This window comes from Equus caballus, chromosome 3, assembly GCF_041296265.1.
Source record: "Equus caballus isolate H_3958 breed thoroughbred chromosome 3, TB-T2T, whole genome shotgun sequence".
Classification (NCBI taxonomy): Eukaryota; Metazoa; Chordata; class Mammalia; order Perissodactyla; family Equidae; genus Equus; species Equus caballus.
In genome coordinates this window covers 82663125-82682544 of record NC_091686.1, presented here as the reverse complement: position 1 = coordinate 82682544, position 19420 = coordinate 82663125, and the positions used below count along the sequence as shown (strand labels likewise).

The window sequence follows — 19420 nt, the reverse complement described above, 5'->3', positions numbered from 1 at the left end:
TTGCGATGAATTTCCCTCTTAGGACTGCTTTTGCTGCATCCCAAATGATTTGGTATGTCGTGTTCTCATTTTCATTTGTCTCCAGATAATATTTGATTTCTTCTTTAATTTCTTCAATGATCCATTGTTTGTTGAGAAGCGTGTTGTTTAGTCTCCACATTTTTGCACCTTTCTCTGCTTTTTTCTTGTAGTTGATTTCTAGTTTAATAGCGTTATGATCAGAAAAGATGCTTGATATTATTTCAACTCTCTTGTATTTATTGATGTTTGCTTTGGTTCCCAAAATATGGTCAATCCTTGAGAATGACCCATGTGCACTTGAGAAGAATGTGTAACCTGCTGTTTTTGGATGAAGTGTTCTATATATATCTATTAAGTCCATCTGGTCTAATTTTTCATTTAATTCTATTATTTCCTTGTTGATTTTCTGTCTGGATGTTCTGTCCATTGGTGTTAATGGTGTGTTGAGGTCCCCTACTATTATTGTATTGTTGTTGATGTCTTCTTTTAGTTCTATTAAGAGTTGCTTTACAAATTTTGGTGCTCCTGTGTTGGGTGCGTATATATTTATAAGTGTTATGTCTTCTTGGGGGAGAGTCCCTTTTATCATTATATACTGTCCCTCTTTATCTTTCTTTATCTGTTTTGCTTTGAAATCTACCTTGTCTGATATTAGTATAGCGACACCTGCTTTCTTTTGTTCATTATTAGCTTGGAGTATTGTTCTCCATCCCTTCACTCTGAGTCTGTGTTTGTCTTTGGGGCTGAGGTGTGTTTCCTGGAGGCAGCATATTGTTGGATCTTGTTCTTTGATCCATCCTGCCACTCTGTGTCTTTTGATTGGGGAGTTCAATCCATTTACATTTAGAGTGATTATTGAGACGTGGGGGCCTACCACTACCATTTTGTGTCTTGTTTTCCGGTTTTCTTCAGTTTCCTTTGTTTCTCGTCCCATGGTTTAATCTGTTCTGATGAAGAGCTGCTACTCTCTGTTGTTGTCCTTCTACTTATCTCCTCTGCTCTTGGTTTTGTAGCCCCTTTCCTTTTTTGGATTTTTCAGGAATGAGGGTTTTCCTGAGGATTTCCTGAAGAGGAGGTTTTGTGGCAATGAACTCCCTTAATTTTTGTTTATCTGGGAAAGTTTTTATTTCTCCATCGTATTTGAAGGATATTTTCGCTGGGTAGAGAATTCTCGGCTGTAGATTTTTGTCCTTCAGATTTTTGAATATATCATTCCACTCTCTTCTAGCCTGTAAAGTTTCTGCTGAGAAATCTGCTGATAGCCTGATGGGGGTTCCTTTGTAGGTTAGTTTCTTTTGCCTGGCTGTCCTTAATATTTTCTCCTTGTCGTTGACTTTTGCTAGCTTCACTACTATATGCCGTGGAGTTGGTCTTCTTGCATTGATAAAGTTTGGAGATCTATTGGCTTCTGTCACCTGAAGATCCATCTCCCTCACCAGATTTGGGAAGTTCTCAGCCATTATTTCTTTGAATAGGTTTTCTGCCCCTTTCTCCTTCTCTTCTCCCTCTGGTATACCTATAATCCTTACGTTGCATCTCCTAATTGTGTCTGATAATTCTCGGAGAGTTTCTTCATTTCTTTTAAGTCTTGCTTCTCTCTCCTCCTCTGCCTGCAACAATTCTATATTGCCATCTTCCAAATTGCTAATTCTTTCCTCCATATTATCGGCCCTACTGTTCAGAGCATCTAGATTTTTCTTAATCTCCTCTATTGTGTTCTTCATTTCCAATATTTCTGTTTGGTTCTTCTTTATCGTATCAAACTCTTTTGTGACATAGCTCCTGAACTCGTTGAGTTGTCGGTCAGAATTCTCTCTTAACTCATTGAGAATCTTAATGATGGCTGTTTTGAAGTCATCATCATTTAGGTTATATATCTCATTTTCTTTGGGATTGTTTTCTGTGTATTTGTTACTTTCTTTCTGTTCTGGAGATTTCATGTATTTTTTCATATTGCTTGATGTTGTTGATTTGTGCCTCTGCATGGAGATAGAGTTTAGTTGCTCCTTTCACTTGTTTCAGCTGCTGCGGTGGGGGGAGCAGCTGTTTATACTTCACCAACCAGGAACCCTGTCCGTAGTTGCTAACTGGGCCTGGGCCCCTCTTCGTAGCCACAGTGGCCCTTTGGATTCCCTCCTCTGCCGTGGGGGCCGTCACAGGGGGGCTTCAGGCTGCAGGTGCCTACTGTTGCAGCCCACCTAGATGTGCTCTCTCCTTGGGGTCTGCAACAGTGTTATGGGCTTTTCCAGCGGCCAGGGGTGGGATCACTTATATTTGCCGCTCCGTTGCTGTCGGCACCCACCAAATCTCACTTGTCCTCTATGGGTCGCAGGAGAGCTATTGGCATCTTCTACAGTCTGTGGTTAGTACACCTAGCTATGCTGCTTTTGCCCTGGGGTCTTCCAGCCTTGTGGCTGGCGGCTGGGTGCCTTCTACTGATGCTGTGCAGAGGCTTTCCCTAAGGCTGCTGTGAGCCTGTAGGGTTTCCCCTTAGGCTACTAAGCTGGGTCTCTGGAACTCTCTCCAGCCCCGGTCCTCTCTGAGATCTCCGGCAATCCCTAGTCTCACGGGGCGGGCAACCGCAGCTGGGGGTCGCCCCGCCCTCTGGGCTTCTCTCTGGGCCTCTCCCAGGAGCCCTGAATGCTGGGCGTGGCCCCTCTGCTAATGGCAGACAGAGAGTTTTGTCTGCTGCCTGGCGGAACTCCGGCGCTTCCCCTCCGGGTCGCAGAACCGGCCTTTGAAAGTTCCCCCCGCCCCAGTCCTCTCCGAGATCTCTGGCAATCTCTAGCCCCACGGGGCGGGCAACGGCAGCTGGGGGTCACCCTGCCCTCTGGGATTCTCTCCGGGCCTCTCCCGGAGCCGTGAATGCTCAGCGTGGCCCCTCTGCTAACGGCACACAGAGAGTTTTGTCTGCTGCCCGGGCGGAGCTCCGGCGCTTCCCCTCCGGGTCGCAGAACCGGCCTTTGAAAGTTCCCCCAGCCCCAGTCCTCTCCGAGATCTCCGGCAATCCCTAGTCCCACGGGGCGGGCAACGGCAGCTGGGAGACCTCCGTACCCTCCGTGATTCTCTCTGGGACCCTCCGGGCGCCCCGAGCACCAGGCTGGGTCTCCCCGCCAATGGCGGGGAGAGACTCTTCCCGCGGGCTCAGGTGTGCAACTCCAAAGTTTCCCTCTGCGTTTAGGAGTAATTGCGGGGGGTTTAGGTAGGGTTCTGGTCACCTGTTTCCACCGTCGCTCCTCTGTTGTGTTCTCGCTCCTGCCCTAGATGTGTGTGGATCCTCTGGGGGCGTCCGTTGGAAGAAAGCTGCTTGCGGGTACTAGGCTGCCCGTCGGGGTCGGAGAGTTTTCACCTATTTCCACATCCTCCCGGAGGAAAGTCCGTCCGCCTTCCCATGTATAGTCTTGTGGGTGTCTCAGACGTCCTGAGATGCTGTCTGGATATCCTTTGTCAAGCGATAAGTGTCCAAATAATTGTAGACTCGAAGGGCGAGAGACAAAGAGGACTACTCACGGCGCCATCTTGGCTGAAATCCTCCCCAACTGCTTTCCAGTCCCTGTTTTATTCACAGTGTCCCCTTCACCATTCTCTGTCCTAAAGTCTTTCTAAAAAGTACCTTAAAAATCCCTTTACTGTCATTTTAGAAAGATGAAGGAGGGAGGGAGGCTGAAGCTACTGTGTCCATTTAACCTGCCGTCTTTAATTAGAATGATGCAAAGTTTTTATCTGAAGATTGTACCTTGATTCAATTCTGGAAAACTTTTAGCTGTTATCTTTTCAAACATTGCTTCTCTGCTGAATTCGTTTTCTATTCCTACTGTAACAAGTCACCACAAACTTAGCAGCTTAAGATAACACAAAATTCATTATCTCACAGTTCTGTAGGTCAGAAGTCCAGGTGGACTCTGCTGCCGAAATCAAGATGTTAGCAGCCTGGGCTTTTATCTGGAGGTAAGAGAATTGAGAGGAATCCACTTCCAAGATGACTCAGGTTGTTGGCAGGAAGTCAGTTCCCTACAACTGGAGGGCTGTGGTTTACAATTCCTTGGCTGTTAACCGGGGGCCTCTCTCAGCCCTTTCGGGACCCCTGCATTCCTCATCACACTGCACCCTCCATTTTCAAACCAGCAGTGGCTCATCCAGTCTTTCTCATGCTTCTCTGCGTTTAACGGTTTGTGCAAATGCATTGGACCCATGTGGATAACCCAGGACAATCTCCCTGTTCTAAGGCCTTTAACTTCAATTACAACTGCAAAGTCCCTCTTGCCATGTAACATGACATATTCATAAATTCCAGGCATTAGGGTGTGGATATCTTTAGAGGGTCTGCCTACCCTAACTACTATCCCCTCCAGTGCCTTCTTCGAGCAGCTCAAGGTATTATTTGTATTTTTTTTCCTTCTTCTCCGCAAAGCCCCCCAGTACATAGTTGTGTATTCTAGTTGTAGGTCCTTCTGGTTGTGCTGTGTGGGACGCCACCCCAGCATGACCTGATGAGCGGTGCCATGTCTGCGCCCAGGATCCGAACCAGCGAAACCCTGGGCTGCTGAAGCGGAGCCTGCGAACTTAACCACTCAGCCACGGGCCAGCCCCTATCTGTTATTTAACTGCTTTTAAAATATATTTTATTTCTTTGTCTGCACTGGGTTCTGGATAAATTCTCTAATTCTTTTAACAGATATCTAATCTATAGTTTATCCTACTTAACAATTTTTTTAAAATTTTAAAGTTTTTTGATGACTATATTTTTAATTTCCAAATTTTCTGGTTGGTTCCCTCTCATATCCATTTGTTCTTATTCATCTAATAATTTTCGTTCTTTGTAATAGCAATTATTCCATCATCCATCTAGACCAGTGGTTCTCAAACAGCAGTGATTTTGCCTCCCAAGAGACATTTTGCAATGTCTGGAGACGTTTTTGATTGTCACAACTGGGAGGATGCTTCTGGCACCTAGTGGGTAGAAGCCAGCAATGCTGTTAAACATTCTATGATACTCGGGACAGGCCCCCCATAACAAAGAATTATCCAGCCCAAAAATGTCAAAAGTGCCGAGGTCGTGAAAACTTGCTCTAGATCCTCCTAACTATCTTCATTTTAAAGGCATCATCAGACTTTTTCATCTGGAAAGAATTCATGTTTTGATTATTTTGCTGGCTACCTCTGTTAGCATTAGATTTCTTCATTATTTTGGTTTGCAAGCTCATTTTCAGTGAAAGGTTATTTCTTTCTTTTTCCCTTATATCCGGCTCTCCCTTCTCCCTATTATCAGTTTTAAGGGTGGCCCCACCAAGACTGCCCCACTTAAGAACCAAGCCGCATCAAGGCAATTCAGGGCTCCTGTCCAGTGGTGATTTGCGAGAACTGTGGAGCCCAGTGGGCTCAGTTTCTGTTGCCAGGCACTGTTTCATTCTGTCTCCAGAGCTCTATAGCTTGCTCAAAGCCCTAGGACCAGTAGAGTGAGCAATCACAATTTGTGGGTGTGTGTGCCAGGGACCCTGACCTCAGGCCTTGGAGTCCTGCAGTGAGCCTGATTCTGGTCTTCCATGTTGCTTGGAGCAAAACTCACCTGTGACTTCAGTGTCCCACTCACCTTTTTTAATTTCTGTTTTGATTTTGATTTTTACGTTTTCTTTCTTTCTTGTTTTTCTGAGGAAAATTAGCCCCAAGCTAACATCTGCCATCAATCCTCCTCTTTTTGCTGAGGAAGACTGGCCCTGAGCTAACATCCGTGCCCAACTTCCTCTACTTTGTATGTGGGACGCCTACCCAAGCACGGCTTAACAAGCAGTGCGTAGGTCTACACCTGGGATCTGAACCAGCGAACTCCGGGCCTCCGAAGCAGAACATGCAAACCTACCTTCACCATGGGGCCGGCCCCTACATTTTCTAATTGCTATGTGTTTGGGGCAAAGACAAGCCAAAAAGTCATCTTGACTGGGTGGCTGTTGCACAGCCATTTTGCTATGATATTAATTAATTTATGGCCCCTTGTTTTCAAAAAAGATACTTGTTCAGTAAAAAATGTGTTTAATTGTACATGTTCATGACTATAAAAGCCATCTACAGAACCTGATTGCATCCTAGAAATTCCATAAAATTCATTAAGACGTGTGTGAAAACAGACACGATGGAAACGTTAAAGCAATACATGAATGGGTACGATGTTGTTCACAACTCTCAGAGCAGTTACACGATATAGGAAGACTAAGTACATCTTCAGAGTGGAAGGCCTCCTTGGGGGAGTAGTAAACTGAAAGGAATTGAGCTCCTCTCTGATTATCTACAAGTTTTCGGGGGAGAAATGGAATTCTAGGATTTGATCACGTGTTTTCCGTATGTGAGCAGCCTCTCTTTAAACAGTTTAAATTTAATTCCATTCACAAATATTCATCGTGGTAGGGTGCTAGAGAAACACAGCTGGGTAAAATAGTCTCTGACTCATGGAAGTCACAGTTGGGGATGGCAGGGAGAGACATGCAAACAATGACGTTTCGATGGGGTGACAGCACTCCCGGGATCCAAACGTAACGATGTTATCGTGATGGGATGAGTCCACACAGAGCTTCACAGAGACATGGGTGTGGTAGCAACAGTTAATTGTACCGGGTGGTTGTCAGGGAAAGCTGCAAAGACAATGTGATATTTAGACGGGAATCCGGTTACATGGACAGGAGGCGTTCGCCTCGCCGGTGCAGGCTGATCCGCCGCAGGAACCGGGGCTGGGGCAGCGTTTTGACCTCGCACCGCAGCGCACGGTCCAGCACCCGGTCGATAGGAGGCCCGCACTCCGACCCCGCTGAGGTTGGGGGCCCGCCGGTCGCCAGGGGGCGCCGTGGCATCGCGTCGTCGCGGCCGTTGCGTTTCCGGGCACCGGGGCCCAGCGCCGCCATCGCCGCCGGGCGAGCCCCAGCCGCGCGCCGCGAATCGCCTGCCGCTCCCGTTACCGGGGCAACTGCGGCGCCTCCTCCGCGCCGGCCCGGAGCGGCTCTCCGCGCCATTTTCAAACTGCCCTAGCGCCGGAGCCGGTGTCTGGGGCGGAAGGAGCAGCGAGGCAGGCTCGGCTCGGCGCGATGCGGCCGCAGGCGGAGCGAGCGGCGGCCGGAGCTGCGGGTGAGCGTGGCCGCGGCGGCGGGGGGGGCCGGGCGGCGGGCGGGGCGGCGGCGCCTTCCCCTCCAGGCGGTCCCCGCGGGCCGGCCCGGGCGCTGCCGGGAGGGAGGCCGCGCGGCCGCGGGAGGAAGTGGGGCCGAGTCGAGTCGAGCCGAGGCGGGCGGGGCGGGGCGGGGCGCCGAGGCTCCCGCCGGGCCCGCTGCCCGCAGCCCCTTCCCTCCGGCGGCCGACGGTGGAGCTGCGGGCCGGGGGCGGCCGGGGCGGCTCGAGCCGCGATGTCCTCCTGCCCGCCCTCCAGCCCCAGGCCGGCTGTCGGTCCGTGCCGAGCGGCATGCTGCGCACTGACGGCTTCATTTAAAAGTTAAAATGCCCTCTTCGTATACCAGTCAGACCTGCTCTTTGTAATCAAAAATGCCGAAAGCGCAGGGCGGGAGCCATCTGGGAACCTTTGCTCGGCATCTTTCAAAACATCCCCTCTGCCTTCCAGTCTCTGCTGGTTTACGTTCAGTAAGGAAGGACTCCCGGGCCGCCTTGGTTAAGGGTTTATTGTGGTTTGAAACCCCAATGCGGACATACACACGGGATATTTTTGTAAAAATATTATGTATTGGCTTTCAGACGGCAACCCCCCAGGTAAGCAGGTGGGTGGTTGTAAACGTGTAAGCATGGGGGACCTCCAAACTTAACCTTTTATGTTATTTTGCTAGAAATTTACGGTATAGCCACCATATTTGGATGATGGAGGTGGGGAGAAGACAGCAGCTCAGGGGTGGGGAAAGCCTACTACATCTTTTTTGTCCTTCTGGGAGGATTTTGATCTTTTTCATCCGTCCTGTGTGTTAAGGCTGTGGTCATGATTTTTTGGTTTGTTCTCTCTCTCACTCAGCAGGGTGTAAGGAAGTATTATTCCTCGGTAACCACAGTTGGTACCAAAGAGGAGAAATGTCTGAATGTTGCAGGCCCGGCTAGTTCTTGGCTTGACAGGTGTGTTTCTGATGTCTCCGGGAGTTTCTCTAAAACACCCTGCATCCAGTTGGGTCCCACTTGTGGAAGGAACCCAGAAAGTCCATGGGGAAGTCACTCAAAGAAAAGGTTAGCAAGAATGGGTAGAAAGATTGTAGAAAGGAGTAACCAAGGAGACGTACTAATTTGGAAGTGATTTGGTTAGGTTGAGGCGGCATGGTACCGATACCAGAGTGCTGGACCAGGACTCAGGAGGCCTGGCTCCCAGTGGCTGCCCACCAGCTTTGTGGCCCTGCGGTTTGGGAAAAGTTATCCTCTTGAGACAGCCTGTCCTCATCTTTGAATAGGGAGAATATCCAAGGAGCGTATCGTTGGCCCCATCTCTCTCACAGGATAGTTGTGAGGATCGTATTTTGCACGTTCACATGCGTTCGCATTTTATAAATTGTGAAGAGCAATAGAGGTGTGAAACAGTTTTTGTTTCGTATGGAACTGTGAGTGCTAGAACTGTATTTCCTTGGCAAAGGTTAGAAAAGAGCAAAGTTTGTAAAGAAGTGATCTTTGGATAACTCCATTTTCGGGCAGATTGATAGAGAATATATTCATAAATATTTAAAAAGACAAGAGTTGATACATGCGCAGAGATACTTATGTGTGTGTTCTTTTTTAAATGGAAGTAAAATTTACGTGATGAAATTCGCAGATCTTAAGCGTACCGTTTGAAAGCTTTAATAACTGTGCACGCTTGTATAATTGCTGCTCCAATCAACAGAATATTTTCGTCACCCTGGAAAGCTTTCTCTTAGCCCTTCCAGTCAGTCTCCACCCACTCCCACGACCCCAGGTAACTGCTGTTCTAATTTCTTTCTTTTTTTTTTTGGAGAAAGATTAGCCCTGAGCTAACTACTGCCAATCCTCCTCTTTTTGCTGAGGAAGACTGGCCCTGAGCTAACCTCCACGCCCATCTTCCTCTACTTTGTATGTGGGACGCCTACCATAACATGGCTAGCCAAGCGGTGCCGTGCCCTCACCCGGGATCCGAACCAGGGAACCCCGGGCCACCGAGAAGCGCCACGTGCGAACTTAACCGCTGTGCCACTGGGCCAGCCCCCACTGTTCTAATTTCTGTCCACATAGTTTAATTTTGCCTGTTCTTGAACTTCATGTAAATGGAATCTACAGTATTTGTCTGTCTTCTGTTGCTCAAATAATGCTTTTCAAATTCATCCATGTGGTTAATGTGTTTCAGTAGTTCCTTGCCTCTTATTCCTGAGTGGTTTAACATTGTATAAAGATATCATGGTTTATTTATCCTTCTGCTGTTGATGGATTTATAGGTTGTTTCCAGTCTGGGTCTATTATGAATAAAGCTGCTATGAATATTCCTGTAGAGTCTCTTCACGGATGTTCATTTTCGTTTCCTTGAGTAAATACCTAGAAGCAGAATTACAGAGTTATAGGGTAGAAGGATGTTTAACTTTATACACTTTTTCCACAGTGATTTTACTCTTCTGTCAGGAGTGTAAAAATTCCAGCTGCTCCAAATCCTTGACAACATTTGGTTTTGTATTTTTAATTTTAGCCATTCTAGCATAGGTTAATTTGTTCCTCATTGTGGTTTGAATTTGTGTTTCCCTAACGACTAATGGTGTTAAGCACCTTTTCATATGATTAGGCCCATTCAGATATCTTGTACAAAGTGCCTGTTCAAGTCTTTAGCTCATTTTCTTATTAGGGTGTTTGTCTTTTTTATTAAGGAATTGTAAGAGTTCTTTATGTTATTCCAAATCTTTTCTCAGATGTTATATTTTCTCCCACTCTTTTGTTTGCCTTTTTGTTTTCTTAATGGAATAGTTCGATTAGCAGACGTTTTTAATTTGATGAAGTTGAATTTATGAAGTTTTTCTTTTATATTTGGTGATTTTAAAAGAGGCTTCTCTAAGAATTCTCTGGCTATCTCAGGCTCAGGAAAATAGTCTGTTTTGGTTTCTTCTAGAAACTTTATTGTTTTAACTTTATATGCAAGTTTATGAAGAGATACTTATTTTACTGCAAGAACATGAATCTCATAAGCATTGGATTTAAATCTGTCTAAATATTCCAGAAAGCTGCCTACCTAAAGAGAAAGAAAAAATCCTGCTTCCTATTAAAAGAATCTTTTCTTCTTATCATGAAACAGTAATAACAGCTACAATAGTAGAATGACATTTCTCTTTTTTCTTTTAGGACTTTAATTTTTGGGATTGAATAGAACTAGTTTTGGAAGACAACATGGCTACAGCTGTAGAAAGAAAGTATATGAATATCAGAAGAAGATTGGATCAGCTGGGGTACCGCCAGACTCTGACGGTGGATTGTTTACCTTTGGTAGAAAAACTTTTCAGGTAAAGATGAAAATACAGTTCTAAACCTGTATGACCCTTAATCCCGTTTATCTAGTTTCTGATTGAACTTCATGCTTCAGTAAAGAAACGGGTAGATTTCTGAAAAGTCCTTAGAGCATCTGAAGCTCCTCTTTGCTTCCTAGGTCCTTCTCCCCTGACATCAGTTCTGGGCTTCCACATTACAGAACTCTAGGGGCACCATTCACACCACGCCGTGAGAGTAACCATTTCTGAGGTTGTCCCTGTGAATAGAATTACAGTTTCTTATGTGGTTTTCTGATGTAGTTGGGAGTTGTATGTCTGCCTCACTCACTGGTCTTTAATTGCTATTATATTAATCTTTGTGATTTTTGTTCTTTTCCACATGAGCTCTCTTCCTGTGGTTTGAGACTGGAGCAGGGAAGTTACTTAGGAAGGTTTTGCAGTAGGACCACAAGTGATGGTGATGGAAAGGAGAGAATGGGTGAAAGATATTTGTGGTCTTTAGTGTGGCCTTCATGATCTGGTCCCTGCAGCTTCATCTCCCATGTGGTGAGCCACTTGAAGCTCTCTACACATATGTACGCTCTCACCCTTGGTCTCTCCACTGCTCTTCTATCTGCTTGTGAAGTCCTTCTCTCCTCTCCCTCCTCCCTTGCCTTTGTGCTTGGTTAGCTATATGGCCTGCAGGACTCCATCACGTCTGTTCCCTGCTACCTTAACTACTCAGCATTATTGGAAACTTGTTTTTGTCTTCCCTTTAGAATACAAACTCCATGAGACTAGAGACAGACTTTATCACTGCTGTACCTGGGGCAGGCTGAACATGTAGTTGGCACTGAAGTATTTGTTGAGTTTATCACATGGTATTATAACTTTTTGGACAGACTGTCAATAGAGATAAGCCCCTTGATGGTGGGTTCTTTATTGTGTTCCCTACTCGATAAATATTGATGGGGTACATATTCCACTGGCATATGTTCTTAGAGGTGAGGAATTGATTCTTATTTATTGTGTCCCTGGCACATAGCATGTAGCGGGCACTGAATAAATATTTGCTACATGAACACATTAGTTTCACAGATTCCACAGGATCAGGTAACCAACTGGACATGAGGAATGAGTGAGAGGGGAGATTCAAAGATGATTCTAGGGGCTGGCCCCATGGCCGAGTGGTTAGGTTTGCACATCTGCTTTGGCAGCCCAGGGTTTCCCTGGTTTGAATTCTGGGTGCAGACCTAGCACCACTCGTCATGCCATGCTGAGGTGACATCCCACGGGCCACAGCTAGAGGGACCCACAACTAGGGTATACAACTATGTACTGGGGGGCTTTGGGGAGAAGGAAAAATAAATAAATAAGTAAAATCTTAAAAAAAAAAAAAGAAAGATGATTCTAACTGTATATATTTCATAATTTTTAATTAATCTTATTTTGAGAAATTTTTAAACATTTCCTGGTACCTTGAAAGATTCCTAGTGTTTTTGCTTGGTTTTAGATTTAAGCTCACTAGTAGTAACATATATTTTAAGGCTTTTTAGAATTTATTTTTAGTTATTAGAAAGTTAATGGAATATTTCCTTGAATTTACATTTGTTCTTTAATTTTAGTGACCTCGTTCATACCACAGAAAGTCTTCGGAAATCAAAATTATCTGCTCTGAAAGCTGAAAAAGAAAGTGCCAATTTTGATTTTATTTTGGAACCTTATAAACTTGAAAATGCAAGATTGATCAGGGAAAATAATGAATTATACCTGGAATTAATGAAACAGAGAGAACAATCAGACCAACACATTAAAGGTGAAATTTTGTGATTTTTAAAATGCAATATTTTTGCCCTTTTTGTTTTATATGTAGGAAAGGCTAGTCTAATTTTAAAACTATTTATAAGAAAACGTAGTAGTCGTCTTGCTAACAGCTCTTGAAATACAGTAGGGTGTATTGAAGAGTTCCTGAGAAGGAAAATAAATTTGCATTCCATAGCTATATTTGTCTTCACTATATGTGGATTATATTTTTGCATTTATGGTTGCTGTGGAAAGATTAAATGCTGGAAGTGAAGAACTGTTCTTGAAACAACTTTTGTTTTTCCCTTTCTGGAAATAAGAGTAAAGTGAGGTGAAAGCCATGTATCATTCTGATTCTTTAATACTCCATCTGTGAGCTGGAAGGTAGAATCGAATGATTTCAAAGGTCCTAGGCAGAGGGTAATTTTAGGGCTATCTTATTATAAGTTCTTCTTACAGTCAGTAGAAAGCCTTGTCTGAAACCTGACATGAATTCATAATTCCTTAACTTCCCACCCAATTTACTGGATCAAAAGCCATGGTTTATATTAGGCTCATACTGCAGAAGAAAAATATCCCCTTTCTTGCTTAATGACTTATTTGCAGTTTTGTTACTAGTGGTAGAAAAGTTAATAGCCTTCCAAACAAAGCATGCATAAGGATCAGGTGGAGCCTTTCAAAGTGATGTGACTTTTTGTATTTTGTGAAATGGAAGAACTCTGGAGATTTCTTGATCTGTAAAATAGTCTGAATTGTTTTCATTTTAAGAGTTGAAAACTACATTGAAGAAGTGTGCACGTGAAACAGCTGATCTCAAATTTCTAAATAACCAGTATGTTCATAAAGTCAAACTTTTGGAGAAAGAGAGCAAAGCTAAAAATGAAAAAATTCAACAACTCCAAGAAAAGAATTTGCATGCTGTAGTGCAAACTCCAGGTAAGTCTATTCCTTCTCAAAACAAATTATACACCTCTAATCTTTTAAAGATGTTTAAACTGTTGACTGAAACAGAACTTTGAATTTTCATGCTAGACTTTAGTATTTGAAAAGCTATATCTGGATAGTCGCAAAAACTTTTGATATATTTCTGAATATCCAAGTAGTGTTTTTTACATGTGCTTAAAAGCTTATGTAATAATAGCCTCTTAGATGCAAGTAGTCTAACTTCAATGCCCTGAGTTTTATCTCCTTAATCATTATTTTAAATTCTTTTTCCTCTTATTATTATCATTATTATTACTATTTTAGTTATAAAAGTAATCCATACTCAGAGAATCCGGAAATGATGTACTTTCTTAGTTTTACTGTTTTGAGCTTTATGCTCAGTGGTTCTCGAGCACGAGGAAAGAAAGAATAGGGCATATCCAGAGTTGACGGCTGTCCGGGCGTAAGGTTGGTAGAAGAATCTCCAGTACTAGTGATAGATCATTGAGATGCCTGAACCATGGGATCAACATCATAGAAGTAAGTGAGGTGTAGGGAAGTACTGGATTATGAGACTTAACTAGAGACTGAAGAATTGAAGAGCGTGGTGAGGACAATAGTTTGGTCAGAATGAAGATTATGATCAGAAGGGAAGTGAAGATATAGAGGCTGGCACGGTTCTAAGTAGTGACAAAGTCCAAGCAGTCATGTTGTTGTGTGCTTGAAGCTGAGTAGAGAAGAGACCCATGAGAGTCAACAGATTAGGAATTGAGTGGCCAGGGTCGGGGAAGAATCAGTGGAGCTCAAGATGGCAGGAAATGGGGTGGAGAGGGAGACTGATCCAAAGGCAGAACAGATGGGGAAAAATGGGAGATCTCGAAAGTAACTGGAAGATTAAGAAAAAAAAGAAGATAATCAGGTTATCTGAGAAAAGAATGGGACAGATTCAGAAATGTAGTCTATAGAATTTAGTGACTGAATATGGCAGACGTGGGAGGTAGAGGCATTCCCAGATTTCTGTTTCAAGTGAATGAGCGGGTCGATGATGGCCCTTTGTCTTAAGAGAGAGAATGTGGGAGGTGGAGCAGGAGTCTACTTTTGGATGTGCTGAGTATGTTGTGCGCACAGGACATTCACCTTGAGATTTCTGCTGTGCTGTGAGATATATAGATCTGTTCTCAGAAGTGTGGTCCCCGACGGAGATTCAAATTTGGAGTCACTGGAGTATCATAGAAATTGAAGCTGTGGATGTGGTAGGAAATATCCAGTGAGACCATGTAGACTGAGAAGAGAGAATCAAAGACGGACCCTAGGGAAGTTGGCATTTAAGGGACTGATGGAAAAAGAGAAGAGGGTCTTTGAAAGAAACTGAGGAGGAATCAAGGAAGAAAACCAGGAGACAAAGGAAGAAGAAAATCATTCATCGTATTTAGGTGTATAATTACATCAGGTCATTTAAATACTTTTCCCTCGGTTGCTTCATCTTCAAAATGAGAGATAGAAGTATACAAAATTTATTAGGATTCTAATGAAGACAAACTTGTGGGTTATGTTTGTTCTTCGTGGGGATCAATAGTTTTTCAAGTTTACGTCTCATCTTGGGCAGATGCTGGAAAAGGTAAAGTATCCACGTTTGGACCAAGAGAGGCTATATCTATTCCTAAAAAGAAATTATTCCTGCCAGTTTTAAGGATAATTAAGAAAACCTTCTCCACTAATTTAGATTATAGCATGATTTTATGTTACAGATGACATTCCATTATATACTAATTTTGCTACTTTAAGTTTCAATTACCTGTTCTTTTGGCCTTGCTTAATAAGCATGTGTATTTAGTTCTCACTGTCTTAAGCTCCTTGTTTCACAGTTTTCTGCTGGTGATGATTTCCTGAGCTCATCATAGTGGACACCACATGGCACACTTAATCTTGCTGATGTCTGGTCCTCATCTAGTGGAGGAATAGATTAAATCTGGGCATACATGTAAGCATACAGAAAGTAAAACTTATTGTATAACCATGTCTTGTTGAGGTTTTCAGAAATGGCGTTATTTATAAAGATCAGAGTAGGTATTTATATATGAGGGAGCAAATATTTTATCAGTGTATAATATGAGGCCAGAGGCACACTTTATAACAAAAGGGCTAACCTTCTGGAATATTTAATTCTAAGATAATGGTTGTTTCTTTTTAGTTTTTTGAAATATGTGTGTTTTTTCTAGGTGGCAAGAAAAGGAGTATTGCTTTCAGGCGCCAGCGTATGCAAATTGACGAACCAGTCCCTCCCTCTGAAGTCAGTTCATATCCAGTGCCTCAGCCAGAAGACCCTTACATTGCAGACCTCCTGCAGGTGGCTGATAACAGGTGCATTAAATAATTTTTTGTTGGCTTTTGTTAATTGATCACTTGATTAACTAAGTTTCTTGATAGTAGGGCTTTTGTCTTCTGAACTGTTGTATCCCCAGCGCCTAGCACAGAACTTTGCACAAGCACTCAGTAAATACTTTCTGAATGTATTCTGAGTATCGAATGTTGTTAAACTTGTTTTGAAATGTTGGTTTCAGATAGATTGTGTATTTGATGTTTCTGTCTGTTTACTGTGAAACAGTGTAGTGCCATTTAGAACCTGTTTTAGTAGAGTTGCTTTGACATTGAGTTTCACCACCCAAGTAAAGTTATTTTTTACAGGACTCTATTACTTGAGATTTACGTCAAATGCCGATGGACATGAATAGATTTGTAACTGGCTTTGAAATTCTTGCTTCATGATTCTCTAGCTCTGTATGTTTGTATTTCCTTAAATTGCAATCAACTAAATTCCATTTTAGTTGAAACTTCGTTAATCTCTCTGGGAAGAGCACTATGTAAATGTTCTGGGGATGTAAAGATGAATGAGATGGTATTGCTGCTTTTGAGAAGCTTAAAATCCAGTAGTGAAGATGAAACAAGGAGAAATACATAAAATGCCATTAAGAAAATTATAAAGGATTCAAAGGAGCAAGAGAACACTAGTGACAACTTCTGTGGTCATAGCTGGAGAAACACTTTAAAATATGGAATACACTAGTGGAAATGGTTAGTGCAGATAACTTTCTATTTTGTAGGTTATGCAGAGAATATGGGAGAGTTTGCCACTTTATTAATCTCAATGTAACAATCTAAAAAGAAATGTGGTTGAGGTACTGATTAGGATCTCTTAGCTCAGTTATTCTAACACGGTATTATGTATCTGTATTTATACAGTTATCTAACCTAACCTTAACCATGACATATTTTGTATTTTGTTCTTCTGTTACAGTTTTAATCTAGGATTTCTCAGGCAATGTATTGGTATTATTTAAGGAGTTTTTTTGGGCTGTATTTGTATCATTTTCTTCGTCTTTCTTTCTCCTTAACATTTTTATTTCCTATCAAACTGTCTTAGGTGGCATTAGTCTCTTGATTATCTTATTTTAATTTGCACACCCACCCTTTGTTTGTATTGAGTCATTCGTGCATAAATGAGTTCAGTTGCATACATGCTCTTCTCCTGCACCTAGATGAGTAGAAAATGTTGGTTCCAGTAAAAGCAGGGATGAGCTGTGTCCAGCCTTGCTTACTCTACCCCATAGAAAATCTCTCTTAAAAGCAGACCCAGCTTCAGGCTTTATCTTTCCAGTGTGAAAATGGTTGTGTCATATTTATGTTAATGCTTGGCAAGGTTGGGTGTAGTATAAATCCACGTGAGCAATTGTAGAATTCAGGTAACCTGGACAAATCCTGATTCTGTTAGAATTAACCAGTTCCAGAAAGGAGTAGGTCTTTTGCTGTAATTACTTAGAAAATTGTGGTATGTCTCAATATTTTTCTTCTTCCCAGGATTGCAGGTGGTTTATTAGAAAATACAGGATCAGTTAGGGTCAGAAAACATTTTAGTCCTTTATTTCACTTAATAATGTTGTGAATTTTGGCCTAGAACCTCAGGTTCCTGAACCTAAGGATCAAAATGCAGTAGTGGGTGTTTTATTACATAACTTATCTGTTTCAAATTATTTACCACTCAAGTTTTTATCTCTTAGAAAATTAACTCTACAGGATGATGTACTCTATTTATGCAGTGGTTTTGGAACCCTTTGGCACAGCACCTCATATCTCATTGAGAAACAGAAAGTAGAGAATTTACAAAAGAATGTATCTAGTTTTGTTTCTTGTTATTTTGTATTTCTTAACAAAAGTATATTGGCATTAGTTATGGATGTGTTTCAGAATTCAAGAACTTCAACAGGAAGTCCACCAGTTACAAGAAAAATTAGCAATGATGGAAAGTGGACTGAGAGATTATAACAAGCAGGTAGGATTTTTATTTACTTGCATAGTGGGGCTTGAGATGAGTATGCCATGATTGTAAAGAGAACTGGGTTATATTTGATATTACTGATACTGAGTTTTTATGCAGCTTTTACGTTTTTCATCCATGTGTTAATAGAGTTAATAGCTGGAATCGTTTAGATGTCTTTAGAGAACTCTAGTGCATTCCCTTCATTATGAATCGTAGTTTTTCATTTTGTTTTATTTAATTGTTTTTCTTTTAGGTGAGTCAAATATTTACCCAAATAGAGTTTTATAACTGTATTACTGTTTCCATCGTAGGGGTTATTTTATTGAAGTGTGCTGTGTTTTATAATGGTCTTTTAAGTATTTTTTTACTCTTAACTTAGGGGTTTTGTTATTTTGAACATAAGTCGCTTTGGAAGTTGCTCTTATTTCTGTGTTGCCATATTTTTTTTGCTTTCTCTGCAAGCACTAGTATTTGATAAAAGTTTTTGAAGAATCGGGGGAATTAGGTACAGAATTAGATCATAACCATACAAGTGTTGTTGTTTCATATTTTCTGTTGGTGTCTTGGCTAAATTCTGATTTGAGTAATTGCAGGCTTTCTCTCTTCATATGCTTCCTGAAGTTTAAATTGGGTAACACGTTTTTCATTTTCTGCACATGACTGCATTTTTTTGGAGTGATGTGATCTGCACATACAAATATAGATCTAACTTATATGTTGGGGTAACTGTTAGGTTTGTAAAGTACTTTGAGGATTATTTGGATAAAAATGGCGTTAAAAGAAAAGGAATCGTAATAATGTCAACCAAAAAACTTACTTTATGGAGAAATGTTGAAAATATCAAATATGCACGAGTTGAATATTATTGGTATTTTTTCAAATTATAATCACACTTTCATCACATTTTTTCCAAGTACTTTATGAACATAAACTGACCAGTCTTTACCATCTCTGTGTGGTGGCTGAGGTATTTGGAGAAAACAGCTTGACCATTCTGATTGAAACTGCCAGTTTGTTGTGGTTATCAGTCTTAGCTGAGTCTACTCTGCTCCCTGTCAATTTTTTTTTTTTTGCTTGAGTTTTGTTTTTCTCAGCATATGTTCTAAATTTTGCTGTTCTCTTCAAGCTCTTTCCCCAACCTATGATACCCTCCTTCTCAGGATATCGCCTTATCTCAACTTCCTATCTCTGCCTTTAAAATTAGCAATATTCACACCCAGGCTCTCAAGACTTAATGGGTAGGGTGTTGTTCTTCCTGTTTAAGGCTTAGTCTTTCTATCTCTGTTCTTGGCCCCAGTTCCTCTCTTCTCCTTAGGACTTTGCTTTAATCACTTTTAATTTCTTTCTTATATGGCCACTTTGTAATTATTAATTCTTTTAATCTTCATGACAGTCCTATGAGAAGGCGCTATCATCACCACTAACATCCCTTAGAAAAATCTCTCTAACCACCTCTCCCTCTTGCTAATGCCTTCTCCTTCTCCCTTATGCAACTTCTCTAAAGAGTGTCTTACTCCTCTGTCTCCACTTCTCTACCTTCTGCTCACTGCTTGACCTCTTGCAGTCTGGCTTCTGCCCCCCACTACATAAATTAGCCTAGTTAATGACACCAGTCACATTAATTGCTAGATCCAAAAGGATACTTTTAGTCTTTATTTTCTTGACCCACTCTGTGGTATTTGACGTTATTGATAATTTCTCTTAGAAACTCTTCCATGATTTCATTTTCTCTCCTTTTTTTTTAACCTCTTATAATTTTTTCTGTGCTTTTTTTCCCTCTGCCCATTCCCTGAAGTATTAGTGTTTATGAAGATTCTGTCTTTGACCCCTTCTCCTTTCTCTGTATATTTTCTCAAGTGGTCTCATCCACTCTCTTGATTTAAGATATTGTCTGTATGTTGATGACTCCCCAAGCTCTCAGACTCAAAGCTCTCTGCTG

At 42.1% G+C, this 19420-nt stretch overlaps 1 protein-coding gene across 4 annotated transcripts in view; it reads left to right on the top strand.

The window, feature by feature from the left end:
* The first annotated feature begins 6886 nt into the window (after positions 1-6886).
* The window catches only part of CEP135 (centrosomal protein 135), a 72671-nt gene continuing 60137 nt past the window's right edge, over positions 6887-19420 (top strand). For 2 of the 4 annotated variants that reach the window (XM_023638070.2, XM_070263795.1), the window contains exons 1-6: positions 6887-7131; positions 10318-10475; positions 12065-12255; positions 13011-13178; positions 15386-15527; positions 17409-17493. In XM_023638070.2, coding sequence (XP_023493838.1) covers positions 10363-10475; positions 12065-12255; positions 13011-13178; positions 15386-15527; positions 17409-17493 — 699 coding nt within the window. In that variant the 5' untranslated portion in view covers positions 6887-7131; positions 10318-10362. Of the gene's footprint in view, positions 7132-7300; positions 7762-10317; positions 10476-12064; positions 12256-13010; positions 13179-15385; positions 15528-17391; positions 17494-19420 lie in introns of those variants that run through there. The other 2 variants (XM_070263796.1, XM_070263794.1) reach the window with 2 other exon arrangements.